The 15,400-nt window shown below is 33.2% G+C and overlaps 1 protein-coding gene across 1 annotated transcript; it reads right to left on the reverse strand.

The window, feature by feature from the left end:
- Window positions 1-1,288: 1,288 nt before the first annotated feature.
- On the reverse strand, window positions 1,289-7,338 carry LOC148612818 (failed axon connections homolog). Its single transcript, XM_088594567.1, has 6 exons — window positions 7,181-7,338; window positions 5,609-5,732; window positions 4,642-4,838; window positions 2,987-3,183; window positions 2,455-2,571; window positions 1,289-1,409 (listed from the first exon to the last, which is right to left on the reverse strand). Exons 1-6 carry the CDS (start codon window positions 7,333-7,335, stop codon window positions 1,318-1,320), a joined length of 882 nt encoding a protein of 293 aa, XP_088450693.1. The 5' UTR covers window positions 7,336-7,338; the 3' UTR covers window positions 1,289-1,317.
- Window positions 7,339-15,400: the final 8,062 nt, after the last annotated feature.

Below are 15,400 nucleotides of genomic sequence, written 5' to 3' on the forward strand. Positions count from 1 at the left end.
TTGAGAGGGACAAGTAGGGCATGGTTTATTTCAATGATTGTGGCATAAGATTGAATGATTTGACAGACAGTTTCGATCTGAAGATCTTTAAATCGAATTTCGAATTGAAAATATTGGCACTGGGAAAGGCCATACTTGTAGTTTGTAGTTCAATTATGCAGTATGTTGGATGTTTTGTATTAATTCATCTAGGTGGTCCATGTAAACCATCATCGAACCTAAATATTTCACTAACTGTTGCACTGCATGCTACGATGCATTGCGAATTTTGTTGTATTTTTTAAATGTCCTTCGTAATCAGAATGGTGAATTTAAAACAAAATCAGAGTTCAATATTAACCATTTACAACAAAAAGCCTGTGTTTAGATACGTTTGAATTCGATCCCTGTACTTTCCTTTTATTCCTGCTTTTATCCCATATTTTTGCAATTTGACGGTTATTTGAGGCGTAAAAATTCAAGCGATCGATATAAGTTGATTCAGTACATGAGTACTTTGACTAATATTCATAATGATTTAATGCATGCCTTTAATGTTCTAATTTATATATTGTATATTACTGTAAAACTTGTGTCCTATCCCTTTTGTGAAGTTAAATACAATTGTTGTCAACTAAACTATATCTTTTCGTTTTTTACTTATGTTAAATAAATAAACAAAGTGGGGGTCTGTCGTAATATAAATACTTCAGCACAACAATTTCCTTCATAATCCTTAATTGTTTGATTTCAATTGGTTCAATGTATTTTAGAATATTTTTCCCTCTGTTAGAGCGCATTGCATTATCTAGGAAGAACGTGCATTTATGAGACAATATGTAAAAACAAGACAGATCCAATGAAAACGACAACACATAGTTATAATAATAACAAAATTTGGCCATCCATTGCAGAAGTCTTCTATTGTCACCCTCTTTTGTTAGGTATAAACCTAATAATACAGTTATAAAGTAATATCTTTGAAAAAAAGCCGACCAAGTAAAATTTTCTTCTTTTTAAATCTAAGTATCTACATTTCTTTCAAGAAAATAGCTCATGACAAGCGATTACAAATTTTTGATACATTTTTTTTTCGAACGCCAGTAAGTTATCAGTATTTGGCCAATCGGGAAGCAGAATTTCGATCAAGTGACTTGCGTTTCCATGGAAGAGCGTTCTTAAGGTCAAAGTATAAAAAACGAAACTATACCGACTGCGTCGTAATAAAAGATCGTAAGGCAAAAAATTGGTTTTTACGTTCCGTCCTGTTTATGTATTTAGATATTCATTGTAAGATTTGACAATAAAGTGGTAAAAAATGTGGGAATCTATTTTATTTTAATTAGCCGATCCCTGTGCAGTACATTTGTCCCAGTCAGGCCAAAACCTCGTTTTCATCCTTTCACAGTATTCGCAGACGTTCTGATATTCTGTAACACAAATAAATGTCTTACATTTTTTGGTATCATAAATTTATTATGTTTATAGATTGAGTGCTGGGAATTTGTTTTGTTTTTTCAATGAACTTTCAGGCCAATTGCGGTTGTTTCCAATTTTACATTTTTTGCCTTTATATTGTCACTTGTTATACGGACTTCCCTTCTGACTATTCTTTTTTTTTATTGTCTAGAGTTAATTTGTACAAAATAGCATAGGTTCTTGTAAGACAAACTTATAGTAATTGTGTATGTAAAGAAAGACACCGGAATTCTTACAATCTTGCTTCCTTAACTCAAATTTCGATGAAGCAGCTCGCTTTTTCTTTATTGCACCTAAATATTGTCCATCTTTAATATAAGTTTTCCATGCTGATCGAATTGATTTTTCTTCGCGATATACACAGTCATAGCACCAATGCACGTAGGCAGGCACCGACTAATTATCAGTCACCCACCTATCCGTAGTCACCAATGGTGTGATAGAGGCGTCACACCAACCCAGTAACCACCAGCCATAACTCAGGTTCCCCAGGTTTCGCCATAGCTCGCAGACAACCAACACGATTACGTATAAGTACAACCCGCTCGATGGAGGTTTGAAGACGTAGAGGAGGCTTAATCTATCAGTGCACCTCTTTCAAGTCTGAGTGTTCTGTTGAGACAAAGTTCCCGTATCTAAATATCAGTTTTTGTGAAGTTTCTTCCATATTTTGTGGTCTATATACATGTAGCTTTGATCGCCGATGTTTACGTTCGTTTTAAATTGATCCTTTGTAAAACAAACATTTTATATTTTAAGAAAGATCAAATACTCGTAATCACAGAACTTAGCAATATGTTAATCTTCGTCAATCTTCCTCTTTGATTTGTCTAGAACCAAGAGACTGCCAATAGAATTTTGACAGCTGACCAAACACTGCAGAATCCTCTTTGCATGGTGTGTTTCCATACTTACATTTGTACTTCTACCAAAAAAATTGTGACAGCAGGCCAAACACTGCACAATCCTAATGACATGGTATGTTTCCATACTTACTTCGTATGATTTGCCCAGATTTAGAACCGAAGGACTGCCAATAGAATTGTGACAGCTGACCAAACACTGCACAATCCTCTTGACATGGTGTGTCTCCAAGCATGAACATCTTAGAACCTAAAAATACATCATCTGTATTTGTCATTCAAATTCAAACTGTATGCCATTTTATAAGCAAGACATAGAAGGTAATTATATTTTTGGGCACGGTCGATTTCTACGTCGATAATAAGGTAATAGATGACTATTATAAACAGCCTCCGCAAACATATACTAATGTAACCGCTTGGTCACTCCACTAGCTTATAGCCTGTGCTTGACAGTATAAGAAATAAAGTTCACAGGACGTATGTTCAGTAGACATGTGGTACAACAGAGTAATTAAACATTTCCCTTTTTTAAGAATCTACCAGGAACCTCTTTATCACCAACTGTTTACAATCATGTAATGACCAGAGGATTACTCTGAATTTTTTTTCAGGTTGAACAAAAATTTTCGATTAAAACTGCTATAAGTATATATAAAACTCACCAAGATAATCCGAGAACGCTTTAATATCCTTTTCAAATATATGGTGGACCTCGTCCGGGTTGTGTCGACCCATTCCTTGAGCATATGCCATATTTCTAAGACCACGAACTATGAAATATAGCGTTATAGAGGAAACATGAACTCCTTTGGTGATATTTGATTTCTTGTCATAAACCCACCTATCCATAATTAGAACCCTGAAATATGAAGAATTAGAAGTCATCAAAGTATACTTGCACTTATGGAGTAAAGCCGGTGGCCAATCCGGAGGAGGGGCGAGTTCAGGGCGTTGGCACCCCTTCTTTTTATTGGAAAATTTGTTATTTTCATGTGTAAAATTGACCAAAAAAATGGTAAATAATGTCTTACATGTAGCACCTACCCTTTTTCTGAGGAATCCCGGCTGGCACCCCTCCTTTTCAAAGTGTCAGGATCCGCCCCTGAATACATATAGGCTACTCAGTATTGGAAATCTCTGTGGTGTGGATCGGAAGTTGTCAGTTTTCTTTTCAATATTGTTTGCCCCTGACGAAAGTTGTAAGGCCGAAAATTTGGGCCTATTTTCTATAAAATTTGTACGTTTTATTTATATTCTATTTGTATGTAGTTCTTTTTTTACCTTTTAAAGGTGGCTATTGTTTACTTATTCATTATTCTTATTTACGTTTAATTTAAGCCAATTCACAACATATATTATTTTTATTCACTATTGGTTCGGTTTAATATCAACCCGAGACCTCCGTATTAGCTTTTACCACCTTGCAAATGTCGTTTTGAGGAAACGGTTGAGGGGGTAGATAAAATAGCATTTATAAGTCCTTTATAATATTTTGTAAATAAGTTGTAACAGAACAGATAGTTATGAGTGTGTCGAAATTTCGAGTTGTGGTTATGACTGTTTACGAGTAACGAATTATGAAATCGAGTTAGAGTTCGAGATAAACCTCGATGAAATTTAAAGTTAGATTTGAACTTCGAATGAATCAATATTAAGTAGCAGATAAAAATCAGACAAGTGGTAATTCAAGCATGTCAAAACCCATCGAACAAAGACTTATCATTCCTGATTTGGTTTGATTTGGTTGATTTTAGTGGGAAGTTAAAGTGTAATCTTCTTAAAAGTACAGATCTAAATACAGAAAGGACTATTGTCACATAAAAAATATTGCATATGTAGACCAAAAAAGCATCGTCTGATCCATGGGCTTTTCTACACTATGAATCACTTTACCAAAGGCAGTGTCTGATTTTTATATTGACTAGTACTATTGAATTACTATTTAGTTCGAGTTGGCTTTGCATGGGAAACTGGTCGTCGTTCATGTATTCGCTGGTTTTGTCATTTATCTGAATCGTAACACCCACCTGGGTGCCTGGTTTCATATAGGAATCTGAAATTGAGCATGGTATTGGGAAAAATGTTTCCTTTCATATTCAGCCCCAAAATATCGACTGAGATCGTGATTGTTTTCTCTCCTCTCTATATATAAGACTTCCAAAGTAAGTGTAAGTAGTTACTTGATTTAGTTGGCTATCTTACACATCCACACACACACACACACACACACACACACACACACACACGATTCATTCCGACGCTGATAGCATCAGCTCTCTAGTTACTGTTTACTGTTGAACTAACCACAAGAGCTTACCAATACGTGTTTTCTTCGAACATTTTCTGGAAAGCTCTTGCTATTCCCAGTTCTTTAAGGGAGAATTCTTTGTTCAAGTCGATGTTTAAATGGGTGTTCAGAAACTCAATACAGAATTCGCTATCAGCTATTTCTTCTTCATTGTATTCGATCCAAGGAAACTTCCCTTTTTTACTTCTCTCTCGGCTGTAAACACACTAAGAATTTTTTTCATTATTTTTTTTTTGTTCTGCAACTAATTGTGTAACTGTTTGAATGCCAATGTTTAGTGTCACAAAATGGCACTATCTTTGGACCCCCATTCGTATCAATCAATCATACGACCCTGAATCCCAATAAGTATTTTATCTAACGCTTATTTTCTTACTTCAAATAAAATATGTAATCAAGGTTCTGTGGCAAAACATAAAAAAAAAGAGCTTTGCAAACCAGAGGGGGCATGACTGTAATTTTGCTCATTAACTTCCCAAATTTTGAGATGTTTATTGGATTCTTCTCACATGTACATGACACGTTCATGGATAGTGTCGCAAGTAAGGCAATATGTCCATTTAAGTACCATTCTGTGTAAGAATCTGGCAATGAGTGGCACATCATTTTTCTCAAATTGGTCTTTTTTACCTCAAACATATTCAATACATCTGGAAAATAATCGAAAAGCAATTTAAATTTATCCTGAAGCATTTGTTACTTAGATATTTTTTACTGTTCGTGTAGGAAAATTTTCCCGCCATTTTTCTATAGTACATTTCAATTTTTTTTACCTATCAATATCTTAAAAAGGCCAACTTAGCAAATACTTTGACAATAATTTTTGGAGTTTATGAGGTACAAATACCTGGATAATGAAATAAAATCGCTGCGTTTAATTTTTCCTTCTTGTGCCACATCTTTAACACATTTTGCCTGATTCTTAGAGAGAGCAGTACTTTAAAGGAAGATGATTGGATTCCATGGAAGTACTTACTTTATAGGGTATGTTGGCGAACCGTAGATATGTCTCTAATTTGACGGCAAATGGCACGGTCGACGGAATATTTGGACCTCGCCTTGTAAGGTGCAAAATGACTGTATTCCTTGGTTGTTCTTTTCTATAATCAAATATTTTGCATTGGTAAAATAGAAGATAAAGTATTTACATTCATGTCGATAGAAACTACTCAGTGTTTCCACTGAAAAAGTACAAAGATTAAAAAGGTTGTTTTACAGGGCACACGTAGACAAAAGGATGTTGAAAATTTGCAATTTTTAAATTTATTTAAGATTTTCCGCTTTTGGGTCACGGAACTTCATTCAAAAAGGGGGAATTTCACAATTTTCAAACCATAACTAAATAGTGGTTGCACCTATTTTCTTGAAACTTTGGTGAATTGCTTTATATGATTGATTTGAGCTCCTTTTTCATAAACTGATTTTTATTTTCATTTTTTGTTTATGGGACTTTATTCATAAAAGGATGGAATTCCCATTTTTTGAACATTAACATGAAAATGCTTCAAGCAGTTTTCATGATACTTTCTTAAATAGTTTATTTATATTAGTGGAAGCTCCGTTTTGATTTTTATATAATTTGGATTTTACATTTTTTTTTGAGTTACGGGCCTCTATCCATAAAAAAAATGGAATTCCTATGTTTGCACTGTAACCAGAAAATGATTCAAGAAATTTTCATGATGTTTTGTTAAATTGTTTATTTATATTAGTGTAAGCTCCCTTTTGATTTATATATATTTTGGATTTTACATTTTTGAGTTATGGGACTTAAATTTGGGACAATTTACGCTTTTTTTGGACTGTTTCCATCAAATCCCATGACAGTGTGAATTATTTATTTCTTCTGATCTAGGCTTTTGATACCCTACAGAAACAAAATTCTTGGATTTATAGAAAGCAATTTGTGTGTCCGCCTGTTCGTCTGTTCATTTTATATTTTAAAAGTCTTAAAGTATTTTGGTTTTTTTACCGCTTCCATTCTGATCAAATATGTTATACACATATTCACAATCAAAATTGTAAGCTGTATCATGTTAGAATTGCTCCATCTGCTCAGGATTCGACCTCTAAGAGCATATATAGCTGCGCTCTACGAAGCATTGTATTAATTACGATAAATATTTTTATATCAGTAAAAACTAGTTTTAACTGTCATTTGTATAAAGCAGTCAGAATCTGAGTATGTTTTTGGTGCCCTCAACTTCAAATCCATTTGTTCACGTCTATAAATACCACGTTTCACTAGCTATATACTGTTGAAAATCAACAGTAGGCTATAAGTTTAAATTTTATGTGGATCTTATCATTATCTAATATGTCATGTCCCTCAAGGACCGACAGTAGGTTAAATAAAGATCAATATCTGTTTGTTATCATTGGGATCTAGAACAATAAATGCAGAAATCTGTCGAACAAAACAAAAATCAAGATTTCTTTGCGGGCTTGAAATGGCTAAACCATGAATACATGGCGCACACGTATTTTTCAATGTAAACAGTATTTTGCACAATGAATAAAGCTGCTTTTTTATTCTGAATTTACTTACTTCTTTGGGGGCTTTGTAAACAATATCCATGCAATATAACCTACACCAGATGCTATGACTGTTCCTCCGATTACCTTGCCTACTAGTAAGAGCTTTTCCTCGTTCAAGGCCATTATTTTCTCCCTTGTATGCATAAACATGTAGTTAATGCGCATGAATACATTGTAAACTATATGACCTTTTTCATCTTTGTAAAATGGATGACTTCAAAGAACGCGGATGTTAGCTTATGACTAGTCTAGTAATTTGTCTAGGGCAGTCATTTTGGGGAATTTGTAGCGATAAATAGTTGGGGCACCCATAGGCGGGTCCAAGGGGGAAGCCGTATCCACTGGTACACTGGAAATTATTTTAGTACCTAGATATTCAGTTCCATTTTTGATTGTAAAAGATATCAAGAGACCAGAGAGGGACCAGAAGTCTTCATTTTTATGCTGTGGTGGGTATATGGCGCGGTATTAGGGTAAAAAATACGTATTTATGCATAAATTATGCTTAAATAATTATGCATATGATAAATTCGAATTCTGTATGTGCTAAATTATTCAAGCATATGCTTTGTTCGAGTAAAGGATATGGTTTAATATTTTAGCATACACAAAATTCGATTTATGCATAAATAATTCAGCAGAGGGAAAATTCGAACTTTGCATACAAAAATCGAATGGAGCATATGCTTAAATGCTTATGTTTGACCCTGATACTGCGCCACAGGGGGACTGGAATGAGAAAAAAAAATCAAAATTTGATCGAATTTTTTTTAAACTCAGCCATGTACAGACAAAATTATGAATATTTCCCCCATTACTTGGCAATATAGATTTTCAACTAAAAATTTTTTTGACTCCGGCTCCTGCTGAAAAAAAAAATTCAAAAAATTCAGCCCCCACCTCTCCAAAATGGTCGTTGCCTTTATAACTGGGATATATATACTGTTTGCTTGTTTGTTTTGTTTGTTTTGTTTGTTTGTTTGTTTGTTTGTTCTTTTTTTTTTTGGTAAATTTATTTTTTTTTAAATATCAAAAGATTTCTGAGAAACTTTCGGTTCGCTTTGAATAATGACGTTCGCCGAGGCATTAACTTCACATTTGGCCAGGCGACCAAGCAAAATAAAAATCAGTATCCAGAGACAGCTTAATCATCTGCTTTACCCCAGTGATAATAATTTGAACTACATTGAAAGTACGTCAAAGTCATCGGTCCCTTCTAACTCGGAATTGATCTAACTCAGGTCACCAAATTAAAATCAGATTCTTTTTACCATTAATGCTTTATTCCCAATACCACTCTTTAAACCAGTAATAGCGCGCGCCGCGAAGCGGTGTGAGCTCTACCGTTATTACGTGTACTTTCTAAATTTCTAAAAAATGTTATGTCCCGGAAGTAACAAAAAGTGACTGTCCTTACGGAGAAAATTCATCATTTCCTTCGATCAAACAAATAAAAAAAATATTTGTTAAGATTACGTTTCAGTAAAAGTAGATTCATCTTTTCTGATAATTTTCAAGTCTTTTTCTAATTTATTTTACTTATATAAAGAAGTAAAACTTCGGGAAACACGTGGATGTACGTACGTGTATATTCGCTGTTCCACTACTACTGTTGTCAAAAACCTAACCCACCTCGGAAAAAAAACATAACTCCCATTATAATATCAAAATCGAAGCATGGCTTTTCTAAGATAGGAAAAGCAATCGTTTTCTTGTTTGGAATTAGCAGCTGTCGACTGAATTTGTTTACGTCACACGTAAAATATTCCCACCATCCGTGGAGAATATTTCCGGTATCTGTACAGATTGAAACTGAAATGGATGTTGCTAGATAAAAAATGTCAAGTATTGCGAAGTGCTGTAAAGTTATTGACCATTTCGAGAGCGAGGGGAAAGAGGTATGGGGTTGTAATTTTTTTTTTTTTTTTTTTTTTTTGGGGGGGGGGGGGGGGAATGTTAAAGTTATTCATTTGCACTTGCGAATTTTCATCAGGGTCATCATCAACCCCCCCCCCACACACACACACACACACACACACACGCACACGCACACACACGCACACTCATTGTCATGTCCTTTATTATTTTTACGAGTCTCGCACAATGCCTACCCCATATTAGTATTTTTTCTTCCATTTTACTTATTTGAACGTTTCCTTTTTAAAATGCACGTTTTCTTCGTCAGGCTATGGAACGCCATAACTGTCTTATCTTGTCAATTATCTTTATACGCCGTGGTTTTCTTTATATTCGATACTTTTTTTATTTATATTCGGTTGTATTATCTTTATATGTAGTGGTTTTATCTTGATATGCTGTGAAACGTTTTACCTTTATATTCGGTGGGTTTACCATTATATGCGGTGGTTTAGTCTTTGTATGCAGTGGATTTATCTTTATATGCAGTGGATTTACATTTATATGCAGTGGACTTACATTTATATGCGGTGGTTTCATCTTCATATGCGGTATATTTTTCTACATCAGCACTCTCCTTTATATGCTGTTCAAACTTCATTATATGCTGTAAAGCTTTGATTATCTCAATGCAAGGCTTAAATGCTCGGAACTTTTAAACATGATCAATTTTGTACAGCACATAGTGACATTGTGAAAAAAAAAATAGAGAAAATTTTGCAAGAATTATTCTTCAAGAATCTTGTAGAGTCATTTTAAAGGAAAAAAATAACATCCGACATTATTGGACATCTATTTATTTCTCAAATGGAACAGTTAGGTGTAAAAGATAGATCGGAAATGATGAAATTATGCCTGAAATATATGCCTGAACTTCCTAGGTAGTTAAATGAGTCTACCTGTTCTAGTGCGAACTTTCATATTAAGAAGTAACAGCCCATCAATGTATTGCATTTTTAGCTCACCTGGTACGAGACCACAATTATCTGCCCTTAGCTTTTCGTTGTATGCGAATATAGTTCCTATAATAATAGGGGATTTTTCAAAAATTTTTTAGAAACACTTCCTTTCAGAATTTCTCATACTTTTTGTGCTCAAATGGAAGAGGAATAATGAAATTATTTTAGTAGATGTGTTGAAATGAGAAATTTGACATTTAGGTTGTGATTTGGTGAGGTCAAAAAAGGTCAAGTTTGTGACATCCAGAAGCCATTTTGGGTCATTTTTAGGGGATCTCTGTGTTTATGCATAAAATTTGAAAAAATAATGGTAAATTTGTTTATATTTTTTATATAAGTTGTTGGAAGGTTCAAATTAACGTCCCTGAAAATCTGAATTGAATTGGGCCGGTGGAATTTTTTTAAATTACAGAAAGGCTATAAAGAAGACAGTGGGAAAATTAATTGTGGTTTCGTGCCACCTAAAAATAACTGTTAAAATTGTGTTTTATAACCATTTTTCCCTAGAAAACTTATTGGGGCGTTCTTCATTTGGAGTATTTTAGACGTAGCGTACGGTGTTGGTGTCATATTTGGTAACGTGGAAATCGGCAAAATTCCGACGCCTTTTTTTTGTATTGCGACGTACATCGTTCTATAATTGTAACGTGTAAAAAAGAAGTGTGCTTATTTAATTTTTTACATAAAATAACATTTTTTTTGTAAAAAAAATAATTACATCCTGATATGGTAAATAGTTTGGCATCAACCATTTTAAAATGATTTGAAAGAAATTTTATCCTATGAGAAAAATGTTAGGAATTATGAAAACATATTTCGTGATGCGCTAAAAAAATAAAACACCCTCACTAAAACAGAAAGCCAACAAAACTACAAGCAAAAGAGTCAGTACCCCCCGGAAATCAAATTGTGGAAGCGTATAAAGTGAATTTATTTCTTTCCTATTTGGTTTTATATCTGTAATGTAGATATACATTGTATGTTGAAATTTCCGAATACATGAATACATGCACTCGTTTCGGAATTCTAAGGTCGGTTGCTAAACATAAAACATTGCTTAACATTTCGAGACAACAAAACCTTGGCAAAGCTCCCTCTTTGAGAAAATTTGAGAGCGAAATATCCCGTTTTAATTATACGACGAAAAAACTTGCGGTCGTATAATGTTATGGAGCAGTCGTCGTCGTCGTCGTCTGGGGACACTTTCTTTCCGTGCGATAGCTTTAGTTATAGTTGACGAATTGTTCTGAAATGTTGATTTGATTTTACCAACAACTAAGAAGATTCCTATTTAATTTGGACTTTGTTGCCCTTGCCGCTTTAGAAAAAGGGGACAAAAAGGGTAAAAATACGTGTTTTATTGAAACGTTGATTGTTGTTTTTTTTTTTTCGATTTTAATTATTCTATTTGAAATGTGTTCTTTATTTAATTCGGGTAAACAAATGTACAGCAGATTTTATGTTTTTTGGACCGTTTTCAAGTTACAGGGGGTCAAAGTTGGGCAACATTTTCATATTTATTTTCCCTGTTTTCATTTCAACATTTCTTTCATTATTTTATCAGATTCGCTAAAATCTGTTTTTTAATTCATTACATCCACAGTCGTATTAACTCAATCTAGTATCGTAACTTTTCACTACTTTTTATTGTTTTTAAAATTGACGTTAAAAGAGTTTTTACGTCGCAAAACAGAACATTACTTTGGAAACGTCAAAAATGTGCATTGTGACATTTTTGTTAGACATGGTTTTACATTATATTATAACCCATTTGTTAAGCCAAAGAAAAAAATGAAATGATAAAACCATAGAGGAGGATGAATACATTTTTAAGTATATGATGAAATCGACTCAACACCATTTGCCTTTTTGAACAATTCGTTCGAATTTCGCATGGTGCATGCGTGAATAAATAAAATATACAAACTTTAGATGTTGTGACATTTTGGTTAGACACAGACAAAATTCTGCGCTAAGATACATGTTCAAACAAGTACCACTATTTTTAGAATATACTATCTGCAGCATATATACATGTAAAACTCAAAATTTCATAGTTATTAGTTCACTCAAAGCTAATGAAAAAAGCTTTTGATAAGGATCGGGTAGCACGCAACATGTAGAAAACATCGGGAAAAAGACAACATGATATCACAACATACGTGCGTATTTATCTACTATTAGACAATAAAACTCATTATTTTTTAGAATAAACATGACATTCTGAATATTTATACAGTCCTTTAAGCGTGAATATACTTTTAAAAATACTATTAGTTGTTATAGTTTACAACGGTAAGCAAGAAAGTAGCCAATGGCCTACGTCGAAAAAATTAAGATTTGTGACACAATTGAAATACGGACAAAAAGCCATTTAACAAAAAGACTGATTGAACATTTTATACATATTTTCATTGAGGTTATGTAATAAATTGTCAATATAGTTAATAAAAGTCTCGATTAAAAAAAGCATAATTTAAAAAAAAATGTCTAACATTTTGTCTTCAAATCGATTTCTTTCCATTTTTACTATGTCCACATCAAAGGGGTGATATTCATGATATTGTAATACGCTTTGATCTTATCATTACGTCATGAATAATATGACATCGTCTGCAGCACAAACTGCTCTTCTCAAAAAAAGTTTGTTTTATCAAAATACTCCAAGAAACAACTTAGATATATTGGTGAAATGAGAAGCAAGCATTTCTTAATGTTACCCGTCCACATATGAAAATGGACGTTCTTATGATCGAATAATGCTTTCCCTCCGCAATTAATGGCATCTTTCAAAGATTTATGATTATAATCCAAAAACAACAACCATTTTCGAACATTTTAATATCTATATTGCCTTTTTCTATGTATATTTTTAGGGGAACCCTAAATTGTGACATAAGGTTTTTGTCTATTGAGTCTTTGATATTTATCGTTTTTGTTAAGTGAAACCGATGAATGTCCCGTAAACTATGTTTTTACAATCTGACATAACCCTGATAGTAAATTGAACCCAAAACTATATCAGGAAATAGCTTTTTGTCTTTGAAAAAAGCTTGTGACTACGAAAATTCTTATTATTGTAGGACCAACGTTAGGCCAACGTAGAACCTTTTTATGATATGAAAGTATTTCAAATTTCTAAATGTCGTGTTTAACTATTTGGTTGTCATGTAAAAACCATTTTGGTTAGAAATAAATCAAGAAGAAATATTTACATAACTACAAACTACTACATTGGCCAACGTTGGGCCAACGTCGTCTTGCCAACGCCAACTAAAAGCCAACGAACCAACCATCAGCCAACGTTGGCCCAACGGAGGCATGCTGTCTGGGAAATAATTGTTGTAACTTTGACACATTTCCTCCATCATAGATGGCACGAGACCGCAATTAATTTTCAAGTGCATTTCAATATACACATTTGAGCAGATTAAAAAAATTCCACCGGTGCAAACTGAATAAAACTTCTCTGGCCTAAAGATATGTACAAACAGGATTTTATATATCAATTGTAGAAAATTTTACCATCATTTTCTGAAATTAATACATATAATTCGGAGATGGGGTAAACATGACAAATGAACTGAGTTAAAAGTCCTAAATTTTAACCTTCTTCCACTGAACCAAATCACAACTTTTAGTCAGAATTGATTAATGAAAAAAAATCCCAAGTAATTTTAACCTATTTTCTACCAATTAGAGGCAAAACTTCAGCAAATAAGTTTCCAGTAAAAATATGAAAAAATGTGGAAGGTACCTACTACCAAAGTTGGAACTATATTCGTATACAACGAAAACCAAGGGGAATTAATTGTGTTCTCGTACCAGATAGTGGCAGGGGATGATTTAATTTAATGGAAATGCAAACAAACAACTTATGAGTTGATTGATATGAACCATGATATTATATATGAGACTTTATGTACAATGGTGTAGTTCACTTTGTATTATGGGTGCTGTCATCGTAAAAGACTGAACACAGTGTTGTACATGCATTTGTATGTTTTCATGTGCTGTGCATTATGCCCATAAATGAGCACGAGTATGTACATAGAGTGAATCCATACTCTGATTTTGTCAGTCAAAATTGAGGTCAAAACAATCTCTGTTAGCGATCTTGTGGAAAAAAATCTTTAACAATAAAATCAAATGTTATAGAAATGTTCATAGCCAAGACTCTGACCAAGTGCATCCTGGCCAACACAGGCTATTACAACCTATAAGATGCTGAATTTTAAAGATCAACTTTAATTTATCAATTTATCAACAAATTTAATTTCTTGTAATAACTTCCAAACACTTTAAACAGTCATTTATTCCAAATTTTTCATGAGTTCGGTTGACTTCTCTCAATGCCTGTCTAGACTGTTCGTTAATTAAATGGTGTTGGATACAAGTTTGCAAGTAATTCATCGTATAGCTGCTCCTTTGAAACCTTATCCTTATATGTGTAAAAATAAGGATAGCAAACAAAATCAAAATTATGTTAAAACTGTGATATTTTAAACAAAAATTCCCAATTTACTTGCTATAATGCTTGATAATCTGTCTGATTCTTAAATTTCCCTTTTTAAATATTTTGTCATCGGGACAATAACAACATATTTGCTTGACAATATGATCGATAGAAGAAGATCTCCATAATAAATACCAGGTAGACAATGTGTACAGTTCGTCCAAATTTAATTATGCAGTTCCTTGGCTCATTAGAAAGGTTAGATGCTAAATAAATGTGTTTGAATACACAAAAGCTTGATTGAATTAGGGTATTTAAAAAAACAATGTCTATTACTGGTGAAATGGAAGAAAGTATGAAATTCCGAAAATTCCTCATTTTAAGAATTGAAATTGAAAAATGCTTCCATATGGCAAATATTTCAGGCATAATTTCATCATTTCCGATCTATCTTTTACACCTAACTGTTCTATTTGAGAAATAGATAGATGTCCAATAATGTCGGATGTTATTTTTTTCCTTTAAAATGATTCCATAAGATTCTCGAAGCCTAATTTTTGCAAAATTTTCTCTATTTTTTTTTTCACAATGTCATTATGTACTGTACAAAATTGACCATGTTTAAAAAAATCCGAGCATTTAAGCCTTGCATTGAGACAATCAAAGCTTTTTACAGCATGTAATGAAATTTGAACAGCATATATAGGAGAGTGCTGATGTAGAAAAATACACCGCATATAAAGATGAAACCACCGCATATAAAGGTAAATCCACTGAATATAAAGATAAATCCACCGCATATAAAGATAAAACCACCGCATATAATGGTAAACCCACCGAATATAAAGGTAAAACCACCGCATATCAAGATAAAATCACTACATATAAAGATAATACA

This window comes from Perna viridis, chromosome 7, assembly GCF_037379345.1.
Source record: "Perna viridis isolate PV_CMFRI_1.1 ecotype Kerala chromosome 7, ASM3737934v1, whole genome shotgun sequence".
NCBI classification, from domain to species: Eukaryota; Metazoa; Mollusca; class Bivalvia; order Mytilida; family Mytilidae; genus Perna; species Perna viridis.

Coding starts and splice junctions, on each gene's coding strand:
- LOC148612818 (XM_088594567.1), bottom strand. CDS start 7,335: ATGCGCATTAACTACATGTTTATGCATACAAGGGAGAAAATAATGGCC. Junction 3,184..4,641: donor TTCGAAGAAAACACGTATTG/GTAAGCTCTTGT, acceptor TTCATATTTCAG/GGTTCTAATTATGGATAGGT. Junction 2,572..2,986: donor AGCGTTCTCGGATTATCTTG/GTGAGTTTTATA, acceptor ATGTATTTTTAG/GTTCTAAGATGTTCATGCTT.